This window comes from Podarcis raffonei, chromosome 7 (genome assembly GCF_027172205.1).
Source record: "Podarcis raffonei isolate rPodRaf1 chromosome 7, rPodRaf1.pri, whole genome shotgun sequence".
NCBI lineage: Eukaryota > Metazoa > Chordata > Lepidosauria > Squamata > Lacertidae > Podarcis > Podarcis raffonei.
Window position 1 is genome coordinate 52,310,651 of NC_070608.1, and position 13,757 is coordinate 52,324,407.

At 44.2% G+C, this 13,757-nt stretch overlaps 1 protein-coding gene across 1 annotated transcript; it reads right to left on the bottom strand.

Moving 5' to 3' along the window:
* Positions 1–7,035: 7,035 nt before the first annotated feature.
* Positions 7,036–13,390, bottom strand: DSEL (dermatan sulfate epimerase like). The gene is made up of 2 exons (XM_053396616.1): positions 12,646–13,390; positions 7,036–11,857 (listed from the first exon to the last, which is right to left on the bottom strand). Exon 2 carries the CDS (start codon positions 10,938–10,940, stop codon positions 7,281–7,283), a length of 3,660 nt encoding a protein of 1,219 aa, XP_053252591.1. The 5' UTR covers positions 10,941–11,857; positions 12,646–13,390; the 3' UTR covers positions 7,036–7,280.
* Positions 13,391–13,757: the final 367 nt, after the last annotated feature.

A 13,757-nucleotide genomic window follows, 5' to 3' on the forward strand; every position in this document is an offset into this window, starting at 1 on the left:
AAAAGGCAAAAAAAAGGAGGCATTGGCCTAAAATCATAAAATAAACTGTTTATGGGGAAAGCTTAGTATGTCAAACCATCTTCCAAAATATATAGAATTTCACCTCACCTCCTTCTGTGGATCCTTTATGAGAAATGCCACCAACTCTATCAAAATTTTCAATGTTTCTTCCGTATTTCTAAAGTTGTTGCCCCCTGAATCAAACCCTCAGAATTCAAAATCACTTTTGCATTGTACGAAATACTATGATGATTAGAGCTCAGCCAAAATTTCTTTGGAGACATTTTTTTTTTGAGAAAGATGATGATGATGATGAATTTCTAACCCCTCTCTTAAAAAAATCTGAAAGCCACCTTGAAGAATTTTCTGTAAATACTCTTTGTGTGTTTGGTGGCCAACATTCCCCCCACCCCACAATGCCCTAGTGCAAGGTCAAAGGCAATGTGGAGAACACTTTCTGGCTAGGCTGCCAACGCAGTGACTTTTCCTGTCATTTGTAGTAGGGAGGGAGAAGAATGATGGGGCTGGTGGAGAAAAAGGCAGCTGCCACTGCCAAATGGTGGTCCCACCTCCAAGTGAGAGTTGAGTAACTGCTCTGAATGATCCTCCTCCAATTCCTCTGCCCATAAATCGAGTGGAGAATACATCATACGGACAACTGTGGGAAATACAGGGACATCACAGTACTTGGATTAAAACAACCAAATAATGTAGAGCAATGAAGACCTATGCTATCTGGCGAAATTGGCATGATTTTTGCCCAAGGCACACTGTAACTGGAATGAGTGGAAGCAAACCTGCCTTAGTTAATAGGATTTCACTAGATGATCTCAAGGCCCCATCCATCCTACAATATTGAAATTGTTCAACTGATATCTGCAGAATTAGAATGCTTGCTTGTGGGAGGGAACAAACCAGGTTTCTTTATCCATATGAGAATGTATAGATCCTATAGATCCAAGAAACATAACAACCACTTCAAAACTTCTGGCATACTTAAAGTTTCCTTTACTTTGCCCCTTACTTTCTTTTGTTCTCTTTAACATATGACCCCACAACAGGAAGTCTCCCAGGCCTGTAGATAAAAGATTTATGAGGCTATTCATTCAAATCACATCTGCAAGTTCCACCTTTGAACTAGACTACATATCATCAATTTCTTTAGTGGAAAAAAAAGATAAATCCTACCTTCCAGCTTCTTTTTTAAAACAACCAAGGGATCTCATCATTTATGATACTGTATTTCAAAATTGAAAAATACAGGGAGGAAAAGTGGAAAGATCATAGATATGTCTGTTTTGCCACACGTCTACCCTTTGTAAACCACACTTGAGATGAACACACACACACACACACAGTACACACAAACACACAAACAGCACTCAGTTACTACAAGCATGAACTGAATTAACTAAAAAAATTAACTATCACAAAATACAGTGATTGCCACAAAAGTAACTGACTTTCAGAAACTATTAGACAAATTAATGGAAGGTAGTACTATCACCATCCATCCATGATAATTAAATGGAACTTTCATATTAAGAAAAACAAAATAATGCATCTTTTTGAAATACTCCTTAAAATCAGATGCTGGGAAAAAGGTCACAGGCAATAGCTGATGCCATCATGCCTTGCTGATAAGCTTTCCAAAAGTGTCTAGAAGACCATTGTTCACTTGATGAACCTTTGTTCTGACAAAACATGAACTTTCTTCCAACAAATTCACGTTTTCTGTTATAATAGGAAGAATATTATTGATGAAGAAAACCTGATTGCCAATCCCACAGCATCTAACACAAAAACAAAATAGAAGCCTCACGCAGAATAAAGTGCATTTAGTGTCATATCTAAGGAGAGACTTCTAATAATGGAAATCGGATATTTGCGGTACACCTATGTGACTTACACATATTTCAAAATCATATTTTAAAACACTTGTATTTTTCAAATGTTCTATAATACATGGCTGTTTCATGCTTCCTTTCCTTTCCTCAGGCATGCAAGAAAAATAAGAGGGAGAAGAGACAACAAATGAGAGCAGCTATTCAGGATCAGGCATCAGCACCAGAATCCCAGCTGACATCTTACTTCCCTCCCTCCCAAGCCCTACACCAATATACACCCTTCACATGGGGGGGGCAGGGGGGATTTTAAAATATGAACCACGGAATGCATCCCACCATTATCAGATTCTGCTTCTTTGTACCATCTGGTTGAAAAACTAATGGACTTCCTTTATACACAAACATTTTCAGGATACAGAAGTATTAGCTCTGAACAGAATTAGAAGTCATTTAAGGAATATTTATTGCAAACACTAAAATATTTTAAAGTAAAACCCTGTTTCCATTTTCCTCCACTATTAGCTACCGCCTTGTGATTAATACGCCCCCACAGCGGAAGGACGCATGGATGCAGATTTGGCCTCCACAGTCACTTACGGACTCACTGTTAAAACCATGTTTCTGGAAGACAATCTTACTCGGCTATGAGTGATCGCCAAAGAAGAAGAAGAAGAAGATATTCATGCTTCCTTCCTCTTTCCCAAGCAAGCAAGTATTCCAGCTTGATTCCACTGTCATTGTTTCTGTTGCAAAGGCACCGTGTGGCCCATTTGTGGAGTGTAATTTAACAATGTTGCTTACAAATAGAACTTTCCCCATTTGTGGTTTTCAAAACAGCGATTTTTCTTCATTATATATCACTGCAGTTGCAGTACAAGCTTCCTTTCCGCCCACCCCTGGGAATATTTACTGACCAGCAGGAAATTACACAAAAACATTACACAAAAATATGTATGTACACAACGCATGCAGTTAATGACTTAGGTGATGGATACTCAGGCTACACTGTGCCTTTCAGCCATTTCAAATGCAGCATCTCTGTACAGCAAACCTGTGGGGTGCTGTTCCAAAAGAAGGCGGTTCATAATATAAAGTGGTCTGCATTTGGTAGGCCAGTTTGGTAGATCAGTATTACAGGCAAGCAGCACTGGGGAATTCTGCAGTGACAGGGCCAAGGACTCCCCAAGAGCATAGCCCTTGTTCATTTCAGTGATGGTTACATAGGAGAAGTTACAATACACATATATTAGAACTCTTTCTGTCACACACAGGAACAAATACACTCTGAGCAGTCACTGCATTGGCTCCCATTTTTCCATTTTAGCACACCAGAAGTATGCAAAACATATCTAGGAAAAGAATTAAGTCATTTTGTTTGTTTGAGATAGTCCCTTCACATTACCAAGAGGCCAGGGTGTGCCTGGAGCTGCCCTGATGAGCTGGGTGCTATATGGGATCATATATCAGTTACCGTATTTTTTGCTCTATAAGACTCACTTTTCCCCCTCCTAAAAAGCAACGGGAAATGTGTGTGCCTCTTATGGAGCGAATGCAGGCTGTGCAGCTATCCCAGAAGCCAGAACAGCAAGAGGGATTGCTGCTTTCACTGTGCAGCAATCCCTCTTGCTGTTCTGGCTTCTGAGATTCAGAATATTTTTTTTCTTGTTTTCCTCCTCCAAAAACTAGGTGCGTCTTGTGGTCTGGTGCGTCTTATAGAGTGAAAAATACGGTATGCCATAGAAACAGATAAGAAGAGCCTGCTGGGCTCGAACTAAAAGGTCTATCCAGTCCAGCATTCTGTTCTCATGCTGCTCAACCAGATGCCCAGAGGAAGCCCACAGGCAGGAGACAAGTACAACAGCATTCCCGTTGATGCTCAGAGTGAATGCTGTGAAGCTGAAGCAAAAATAAAAGCTACTTTCAAATTTCATTCCAGTGTTCTATTTGTCCCATGTTTCAAGGTGCTCACTCTGTGGAAAGAGAAGCTACAATTATTGGTATTTTCTCATCAAGGTGAATATTTTAACGATCACCATATCAAGGACATGCGTTACAAACCCTTTCTTGTTTGAAGAATGGCACGCAACACTGTCTCCCTAGCTTCACTGAACTCTCAATTTCCTACCATCAGCAGTGTTGAAAGTATTATCAGAGACCAGCCATTTTGCTGGTTTCTCTCAAATCTTCACTGAAAGGAAATTCTTTGTGTTAAACCCTGATCCTTGAACAAGGCACTGGAAGTCAGCCGAGCAGTTTGAAGAGTGAAGATTCACTTTGGCAATGTCTTTAAAAAAGAAAGAAAAAAGAACCACCTCATTTTGCATATGTTTGATACTAGGATGGCAGGAGAGAGAAACAGCCTGGCATGAACGAAAGTGATGATCCAAGGTTTCACTGACACATCAGTGCACATTAATACACTTTGCCATTTCCTTTAGCATGTGACAGTCTACCTAGCCAGAGGACAGCCTGGGAAAAAGAAAGAGGGCTGCCAGTCCCTCTTCTAATCCAGGACAAGTGACAGCCAAGTTACACTCAGTGAAACTGCAACATATCAACAGCTCTATCAGGCTAGAGGCACATTTTGACATAATAATGAACGGCTGGGAATGAGCTACTTTTATCTAGGTCAGAATGAGAGATCACAGAATGTTGCAACATGTTAGTGGAGGACAGGAAGGGTGGGGGGGAGAGGACATCACAGCAAAGCATTCAGGATCATCAGGAGAATTTCCTAACAGTGTGAGGAGACAAACTCATTAAATCTCTTGACATCAGCTAATTTTTTGTCACCCAAATGAAAGGCAATTACTCATCTGGCACATTTCAACACTGTGGCACCAAACCCCGATTCTGGTTCAAACAAAGAAGATGAAACATATTTTATAGCAACTTCATTTGTAAGGAAATGCTAGACAGAAAAGGAGTAAGAAACAGGCGTCTCTGATAGCTTAGAGCTTGGTACACACATCTGCAGACATTTACAATAGGCATGCTTCTGCAGAGAATGTGAAGCAAGAGATCAGGAGAATACATTCCATTTTAAAGGGGGGAGAGGGAGAACTGCCTGCTACTTGGATAGGGGTTAGAATAGTGTGGAAGAGGGTGGCTGCCTTTAAAGATATATATTTTCAGTGCAATTCAAGGAATGATGGAACTGGTTTACTAGACATGAAAATGCAAACAGATTTTGGAAATGGATTGGCGAGATTAAATATCATTCATCATTAACCGGAATTTGACACACAGGTGGAAAGTAAACCTATGAAGTGAGAAAGCATAAGGTCATCCTAGCATTCTTTACAAATTCATTGTAGTAAAGCCACAATCCTAAACAAATTTACTTGCAAGTGAGCCTGCAATCCTAATCCCACTTCTCTGGCCATAAACCCCACTGAATTCAATAACACTTACTTCTGATTAGACATGTTGGGATTGTCTAAAAGGCCTGTTCCCCCTAACAAAAATCCTGCCTATGGCCATGGCTGTTAGTCACCATTGTGATTTATTATTTAGAAAATGCCTAGTATGTGCTGGGGGCTGTTTAGAAATTAAAAAAACGATTTTAAAACCAACCTAGTCCCTGCTTCCTCCAGTTGGCAATCTGAAAGGTAAGCCCCGTTATATCAGCAAATTTACTCCAGAAGTCAAGAGTAAGGGGCCCTGAGAAATCAGGGTAGTGTTGCACATGTTCCCACTCCTTGAGCAAGTATTTATCTCTGTGATTTAAGAACTGGGGTGTTAAAATATTCTCTTGAATCTGTTCCAGCTGATGAAAGTGGCATTTATTTTCTTCCTGCCACATGAAGATGCTACCATAGCCATCTCGACCCTTAAAATCTGGCATTAAAAAGTCAACTCTTTAGGAAAAGGAGGAATCGGCCTTAGGCTGCAATTTTACACTGCAGTCATTGTGTTAAAAGTCTGCGGAGCTATTCTCTAGTTTGTAGGATATAGATAAAACTGTGATATACATCCTATTAACCACATCATTAACAATGAATGGATAAATAAATACATTTCAATGAGAAGGGCATCAAATACTGTAATGCAACACCATACATTTTCTCCATTGTTCCCAACAGAGAGCTGGAACTTAATTCAAAGCCCACAAGTTATACTATGCCCCTGCGAACACCAGATACACACTACACACATCCACACTCCCAAGCAGGTAGCATGTAGATTGTGTGGAAAGAACTTGTGGAGAGAGAAGAAAGGTGACTCTAATTTATTTGTGTACCTGCATTGGTCGAATACCTATTAGCACAGCAAAGGAACAGGAAACCCTTCAACTCTCATCAGCCCCAGCTAACATGGGAAGTGGTCAGGGATGGTGGGAGTTGTATTCCAGCAACATCTGATCCCCCATCCCTGAGAAAAGCAAAACCAAGATGGGCATTGTTGGCACAGCCCCAGTTACTGCTTAATCTGCCCATGGTTCTCCCCATCTATATGTCCCTTATTTTTCAGGCAACTGATTCTGCATGCCCGACTTGGTTTCAAGATGAAGAAGATTTTGTGCAGATGTAATCCAGATAAAACAACAGAAGATGCCCATGTCAGAAAGACAATCACAGAAATGGGCTCTGTATGTATATTTATCATTACTTCTGACTATGAATTATTTACTCACAGCACAGTAACAGTAGGAACCGCTATCCTGAAATTACCTTACAGATTCAGATTCCTTACTGCTGAGGAATGGAAGAAACACATGAAATAGTATTAATATGCTTCCATGTCAGTTTGGGTCTTGGTCTCTTTGCTAAGGCTGCCAATAGGATGCCAAGATTGTGCCAGTGTGTGTGTGTGATCTGCTTTCTGTCACTTCAGTGATGTCAGGCAATCATAAAACACAGTTTAACTGGCTGGTTAGGTTGACTTTATGGCTTCTCAGCACCGCTGGGGTAGTTAAAAGCAGACATAACATGTCAGTAAATCCAGCCCATGGGAGATCACTGCTGCCAAACGCCAAGTCTGCTTTGCAATACAAACAGTTGTTCATTGAAAACTAGGGCTGAGCCCAACCTCCTCCCAACACTGGCCACCAAATAACCAGCAGATAGCAGTGACACTTGGCAACTCCCTGCCCGGCTGGGATTCATGCCAAGAGCCAAGGAATGTAAGGCCCTGATCCTATTACCCATCCTCTGAGCTATAGTCAGTCCCCATCTGGAAACAAATGCAAAGATTCACACAGCTTTATTTTCAAAGGCAGCAAAAGTAATTACGAGGGGGCTTTTTCTCAGTGTTGTTGTTTAGGAAGGAAAAGGGAGGGTGGGGGAAGCTTACCAGACCAAATATCTCATTTCCTTTAAAATAATCTCTCTCTCTGCAAGTGTAACAGACTGTACAGACATTTTACAAGAATAAACCAGCTTTTTGGATTCTTATCTACAAATTGAAGAGCCTGGGGATCCTTAGTGCAAACTACCGCTGACCCGCAGCTTCTAAATCGGTAAACTTTGGATAGCCTAAGCGGTCCATTAGAGTCAAACAGATGTCCTCGATCTGCTTAATTTCCTCGCGAGGCATCTCATGTCGCCAAGCCTGGATGCTGGCCGGGGAGACCTCTCCTTCGTAAGGAAGGTAGAAAAGGTTGGTGGATGTGGCAAATAGGATTTGGTTTAAGCTAGCAGGAGACAGAGGGATGCCCAGAAAGGCATAGATGGATTCGGCCACCTTTTGGGGGAAGTTGACTAGGTCTTCGAACTTGAGCAGCCGGTAATTCTCCAGCAGCAAATCCCCATTGAGTCTCAGGGCTGCCGCCGTGTTTGCCAGCCACAAATGGGACATCACAGAGACGGCGTTTGAATTTGAATCGGAGAGTTCCTCCCTCAGCGATTCGTATTCAAAAGCATAGCCTGCATTTAAACTACACTTTTCTTTCCTGCCCTCTGCTTTAAACAGCATCGCTAAGCGCTGGGGAACCTTCCTCAAGGAGTAAAGGCTTGGCTGGCTTTTGTGGAGTACTGAGTAGATCCATGCCCGGGGGTCTCGTACTACATAGAGCGCTCTCAAGGAAGGGCCTATGATTTCTTGAAAGAAAGGCAGCTTTAATGTCCAGCTCCCACTGCTCAGGCTAAGCACGGGGCGTGCATTAGGATAAGAGGCTATGTGTCTCCTGAGCTCCCTAATGTAATCAGCATCTTTCTCTGAACTCCCTCTCAATCGGCTTCTTTGCTCCGCTATGGATTCTCTTTTTCTGGGCCGCCGCTTTTTGTCCAGTCTGGCAGCAGAATGCTGCACAGACTTACTTCTGCTGGTTTCATGTAAATGGATATTCTGAAGGTGGAGTTTTGTGTCTTTGACTAGGGAATGCAGCCAGCCCTGGAACAGCCGGAAACGGCCGCTCCGAACATCAGACGCCTTCCACTCGCAGGCATCGACGAAGGAGTCGATCTCAAACTCAGCTTCAGGGACGTCAAGGTAGCCTGAAGGGATCCTGATGTATAGGAAGTCACTGCTGTTGAAGAACAGCTGCTTCAGGATTTCCGCACCTGAGCTGGGAAGGGAGGTAATGACCACATCAGGCAAACTCACAGGGTGTGTCTGGTCCTTCCCTGTGCTGCGCTCCGCACTCATTGCATCGCTGCTCCACTTTCCGCAGATGGGCTGAGTGCAAGAGCTCCACACATCAACCAGCTCGACAAACCACAACGTGATGACCAGGATGAGGATCCAACGCAAGAGTCTGCTGAAGGAAATGTAAAAGTGCCACTGGAAGGCCAGCAAAGCCAAGCTAATCCCTAAGATCAACCCTGCAACGACATTCACTTTAAATCCAAAGGGGAAAGCGATCCTTTTGCTGGGTGCCTCTTTTGCTACAGTTTCGGTGCCCAGGCCAAACCTCGTCACCTTTCCCTGAGTGGCTACCTTGGCGTAGCCACCAAAGCCTAAATAGCTGAACCTTGTCCTCAGATTTAGATAGTCTGTAACGACAGAGAGAACTGTTTCTGTATTGTTGACATTGAGAGAAATCTGATACCCTGATCGGGCATCGTCAACAAACCTACAGCTAGAAATATTGACATACGGCCCATAGAAAATGTAGGCAATCCTTGCTACAGTGGTCTTTGCAGAGAAAGTGACGTTTACAAACTGAGTCCACCGCTTTTTGAATTCGGCCGCCTGTTCTGCCTCTTGTATCCTAGCGACAGGGCTATTCCCATGATGGTCAAACCAAAACATTTTATAGTGGGCATCCCAGACGTCCATCATGGCTCCATTATATTTGCTCATAAATTTATATGGTACGTATTTAAAGTCAATGTCAAGGTTATGAAAAAAGGCACTGATGGAGTCAATGGGAGAGTCCTCCTCTTTCTCCACATGGTCCACCACTAGCAACATTTGAGGATTCAGCAGGAGCAGAGAACGGTACACGCTTTTCAGCTTCATTGCTGATGAGTAGGCAGGCGCTGCCTCACCGCTCACAAACATCATCTCCTCGTGCTGAGACGATGTAATGATCTCACCAGCAGCTTCCCCAACTTCATCCCCAGTCCACTTAAGCCACTGTGTGCATTCCCCAAGCTGACCCTCCCAAGGCTGATTGCACTGGCTTGTGGGAGATGGAGCGAACACCAGAACGTTATTCAGGTGGCTCAGCTTGGGTCCATAGAGGGCCTCGGAGACAAACACCTGCCCATTTGGAGCAAAGGTAAAAGAGTTCTGATCTGGATGTTCATGGCCTGGGTTAAAGCTTCGCCACCCATCAATCCAAGAATAGGGCTGAAAATGGACTATGTCATAGACAGCACGGCCACCCAGCTTCCCAGATTTAAAAGAAACAAAGGTATTTGTCTGAGCGTTAGGCAAACCTGCTCCGTACGTAACTACCCCCCAGTTAGGGAACACATGCATTTTAGGAGTGCCATAATCAGGTGGAGGGTGGGGAGTTAACCCCGGGTCGTACCATATGTACTCGGTGTGAAGCGTGCTCCACCTCTGGGCAGTGGAGGGCACCATTGGACCATCCTTTGGGCGGTGCTTTCTAATTTGTTGTGCAAGCCAATTGCCTACCCCACTCTTCAGTACAAACTTATCCAGGAAAATCAGCTGGCTTTCGGGGCCGTAAAACCAATTGTAATTTGAATCGGCTATGCCGACAGTCCTCTGAAAGCCCGGCAGAAGGGTAGCGTAGTAAAACCAAAAGTGCATTTTGAGCCAGTGGTTTTCAAGGTTGTTAATCCCAAAGTGGCGCTGCGCCAGAAATATATACTGAGTGATCGATTTGGCGGTGTAGCTACCGTAAGCCACGCCTTCGTCCAAAGAGCCATCAACAATGTGGTTGAGCAAAAACATGGTTTTCTCCATCACGTCCACCACGGCGTGTTTCCAGGCATTTGCTTGGGACTCTAGGCCCCCTCCAGTGACCAGGGCCCCAATGAGCAATGCCAGCATGTTAGTGGCCTGGTGGTTATGAAGAAGCTGCTTGCCCCAGGAACGGACTTTGGAATACTCATACATTTCCTCAGTCACAGCCCATATCTTGGCAAAGTATTTTTGCCTTCTGACATCATCCAATGAGGCATATAAAAAATCAAAAGCGGTGGCAAAACCGGTTAAGGAGTGGCCCAGAGGAACTTCGTCACCTGGGGCATTCTCCACCAGCCAGTCTTTGTATCCAGCCATTCTGTCCATATATTCTAGCACAAAATCAAAGGCAGCTTTATCTTCCGGGCACAGGAGGCAGTAAAAGGCTAAAGGAGGGAGATTGTTCCCATATATCTCATTCCACTTGGCAGCGAAATCAGCATGCTTGGGGGGAGGGAGGTAGTATGATGGACTGGACAGCATCACTGACACCGCATTTCTGAGGGCTCTGAAGAGGTGGAGATGGCTGGTGTGAGATTTCTGTCTCAGCGCTGGGAGCTCTTCAGCACTAAAATATAAGCTTGGGTGAAGCACGGCCTTTTTCGTCTTCTGACTAGTCCTGAAATCATCTAGCCTCTGTTTCTCATACGGATCCACATCCTCTGTAAAAGTCACCCAGTCAGAGTAATTGCTTACAGACTCTTCAAAAGTAGAGGCTGCCAACATCACTAAGGCTAGAAATAAGGAATGTCCTGTAAACATTAGAGCCATGATCCATTAGGCAGTTTCCTCCCTTCGGGCATACACCTCTTTCGAAAAAACAAAACCACTGTTCAGATTTCAAACATGAATCAGACTCGCCAGCGTGGGAAAAATACACTTGAAAGCTTTTTACACAAACCCAGGCGGGAGTAGCGGAGGGGACCTTGTGCTACCAGGTACACACAGTTCTGAGCTGAAGCGATCAGTTGACACAGCACTGGAAAAACGCTGGCGTGCAGGCGCTTAGACTAGAAACCCTTTGGCCACGCTGAAAAGTGTTTTTTGCCCAGAGGGCTAAAAAACAATGAAACCTTTCACTAGCTTCTATGTACATTAGACTAACAAGTAAATTTAATGACAGAAAGGATGTCTATTGAACCATGAAGAAAAACACATCCAGGGTGTTACTCGTGGAAGTGTTCTTATTTAGTTTTGTTTTTTTTTAAAAAATAATCATTGATTTCTTCTGTTGTGATAGGATGGCACTGATAACAATACATGTACAGCAAATGAGGAAACAAATGTAATTTAGTGCCAAAGATATGAACTACTGAGTTCAAGTTGCCCTCTTCTGTCCCATTCTCTCCTAGTTCACACACATCCGCAGAAGTTTGTCCTTTATTTTGGTGGGGAAGGGATACTCAGCAAAATGTCTCCATTGGCCAATTTTGGCAGAGCTGCCATCCTTCTCACACTTGCTAACCTCCAGTTGTGAAAATTCTGTTGGGTTTGATGATCGTCTAACAGACTCGCTGCTTTCATGTCGCCTTTCATTATCTTCAGGTCCTCATCAGTCTGCGAAGCCAGACCCTGTCTCTGAGTTTCAATTAGTTCTATTGCCTCATCACAAAGCCAAATTAAAAATACGAAATGGGATGCACAGATAGCTGGCTCTGGAATCTGTTCGCTTTGCATGTTGATCTCCTCTGTTAAAACAAACAGACAAACATGTGTCCCTCAAAATGTACAAGAAAAGTGTTCATATGATAGCCAACTACTGGTTTTGTTTTTTAAAGATCATCTCACTGTAAATAGTTTTTCTACATATTCATGTCAGAAGTAATATGATAACTTTTTAACTGTTTTTAAAATCTACTTTTTAATATATTTTACTTCTAACTGAATAACTGTTCAGTATTCAGAAAATCTCATAAATTGATGTAATGCTTCATTTAGTAAAGCACTATTTTACTAGTTAAGCAAAATAGCCTTCCTTCAAAAGCACAATCTGGACTGCTATTTGCCTGTCATCTTCAAACATAACAGAATTAACAAAAGTTGTTGTTGTTGTTTTAACACCAAGCTGTTCTACAATTAAGACACCCATTCATGTCTCTGTACACTGCAACCTGCAACTCAAACGGCTTTTTCTTTTTCAAAGGCAAACTTTACAATTTAAAAAATCCCGCAATGCAATCGTTGTGCATAACTGTGTACATTTTGCATTTGTGCCCCCCACCCTATCTTCACCTGTGACTTACTAATCGAGACAGTCCCTTGCAAGTCACCAGAGGGCGCTATGAGCCAATTAGTATACCCCCCAAATAAATGTCTCCGGGCTGAAGAAGTTAGAACAAGTTTTTCTTTGCCAACAGCTGCAAATATTTAAAAGTCATCGCCAACAGGAGGTCGGCCGTACAGAACCAAACAAAGAGAAAAAGACCTCATGCTCTCCCTTTACATTGTTTAACAAACGTTTTTAAGAAAGACGTACCTTAAAGAGCAGCTTACTTTGGGGGTCGGGGGTCGTATCCCATCAGCAATGATGCCAGTATATCAAGAGGAAACAGGAGTAGAACTATCCGGTTGCCACATCGCTCCTTTCTCTTCTTCTCCCCTCCTCTTCTAGCTGGATTTGCATTCGCCCGGTTTCGTCTTAAGTAGCGAAGCCTGAACTTCAGCTGCCCATCGAAAGGCTCTGTCCCCAGACCTGGGTGCCGCCTGTCATTTCTCCCGTTCCCATCCTTTGCTCTCTCTCCCCCTCCAAAAAAGAAAAAAAGTGCAATGATGCTGCTACTACGTCTGAGTTCGAACTTCCATCAAGCCAGCTCCGAAACGACTTTCCAAATGGGGAAGAAGGCAGCCAGTGTCAACCAAGAGAAAAAAGTGGTCCTGCATGCAGAGCAAGGGACTCTTCTCTCCCTTTTTCTCGAGGAATCGTCACCAGCAGCCTGGAGCCGTCTTCCAGATGCAACTCCTGCAAAGAACTTGACTCCCGCCGCGGCGATCCCCGGACGGGGGATGCTGCTCGACCCAGGGAAGACTCCGCCGGAGGCTTCTCCGGCTGGGACTCCGCCGCGCTCCTTCCTGCTCCGGCTGCTGGCTGGCGGCGGCACCGGCGTCTGGCTCCTTCGCTCAGCTCCGCCGCTGCGGTCGGCAGTTCAGGCAGCCGAGAAAGCAGCAAGAGTCGAGGCGGCGGCGGCGGCAGCAAATCTCTCAAGCCAGGCGGAGCGAGGGCGGGTCTTGCCGCTGCCTTCGCCAGAGCAGGAATGTGCTCATTTTCAGCTCGGCTTTGTAACGCCTGCTGGGCGCCCCCTTCCCACTGAGCATGTGCAGAGGCCGCGCACACATGCTCCGCGCCAGACGGTGAAGCCGCTGCCCTTAGCCTGCCCTGAGCTCAGCTCGTGCAAGCTCAGGGGAGGAAAGGAAGGTGGCTGGGGGCAAGACATTGGAAATGGGGGTGGGGGGAGGTGGGATCAGAGGTGTTAGGAGGGTGAGAAAAGGTGCGAGCGAGCGAGTCGAGAGGGGTTATTGCTTTTATCTAAAACCCCTTCCCGAATGTTTATGCAGGCTGAGATTTAACAGCCTCTCCAGGGTTAAGTGGAA

Coding starts and splice junctions, on each gene's coding strand:
- DSEL (XM_053396616.1), bottom strand. CDS start 10,940: ATGGCTCTAATGTTTACAGGACATTCCTTATTTCTAGCCTTAGTGATG.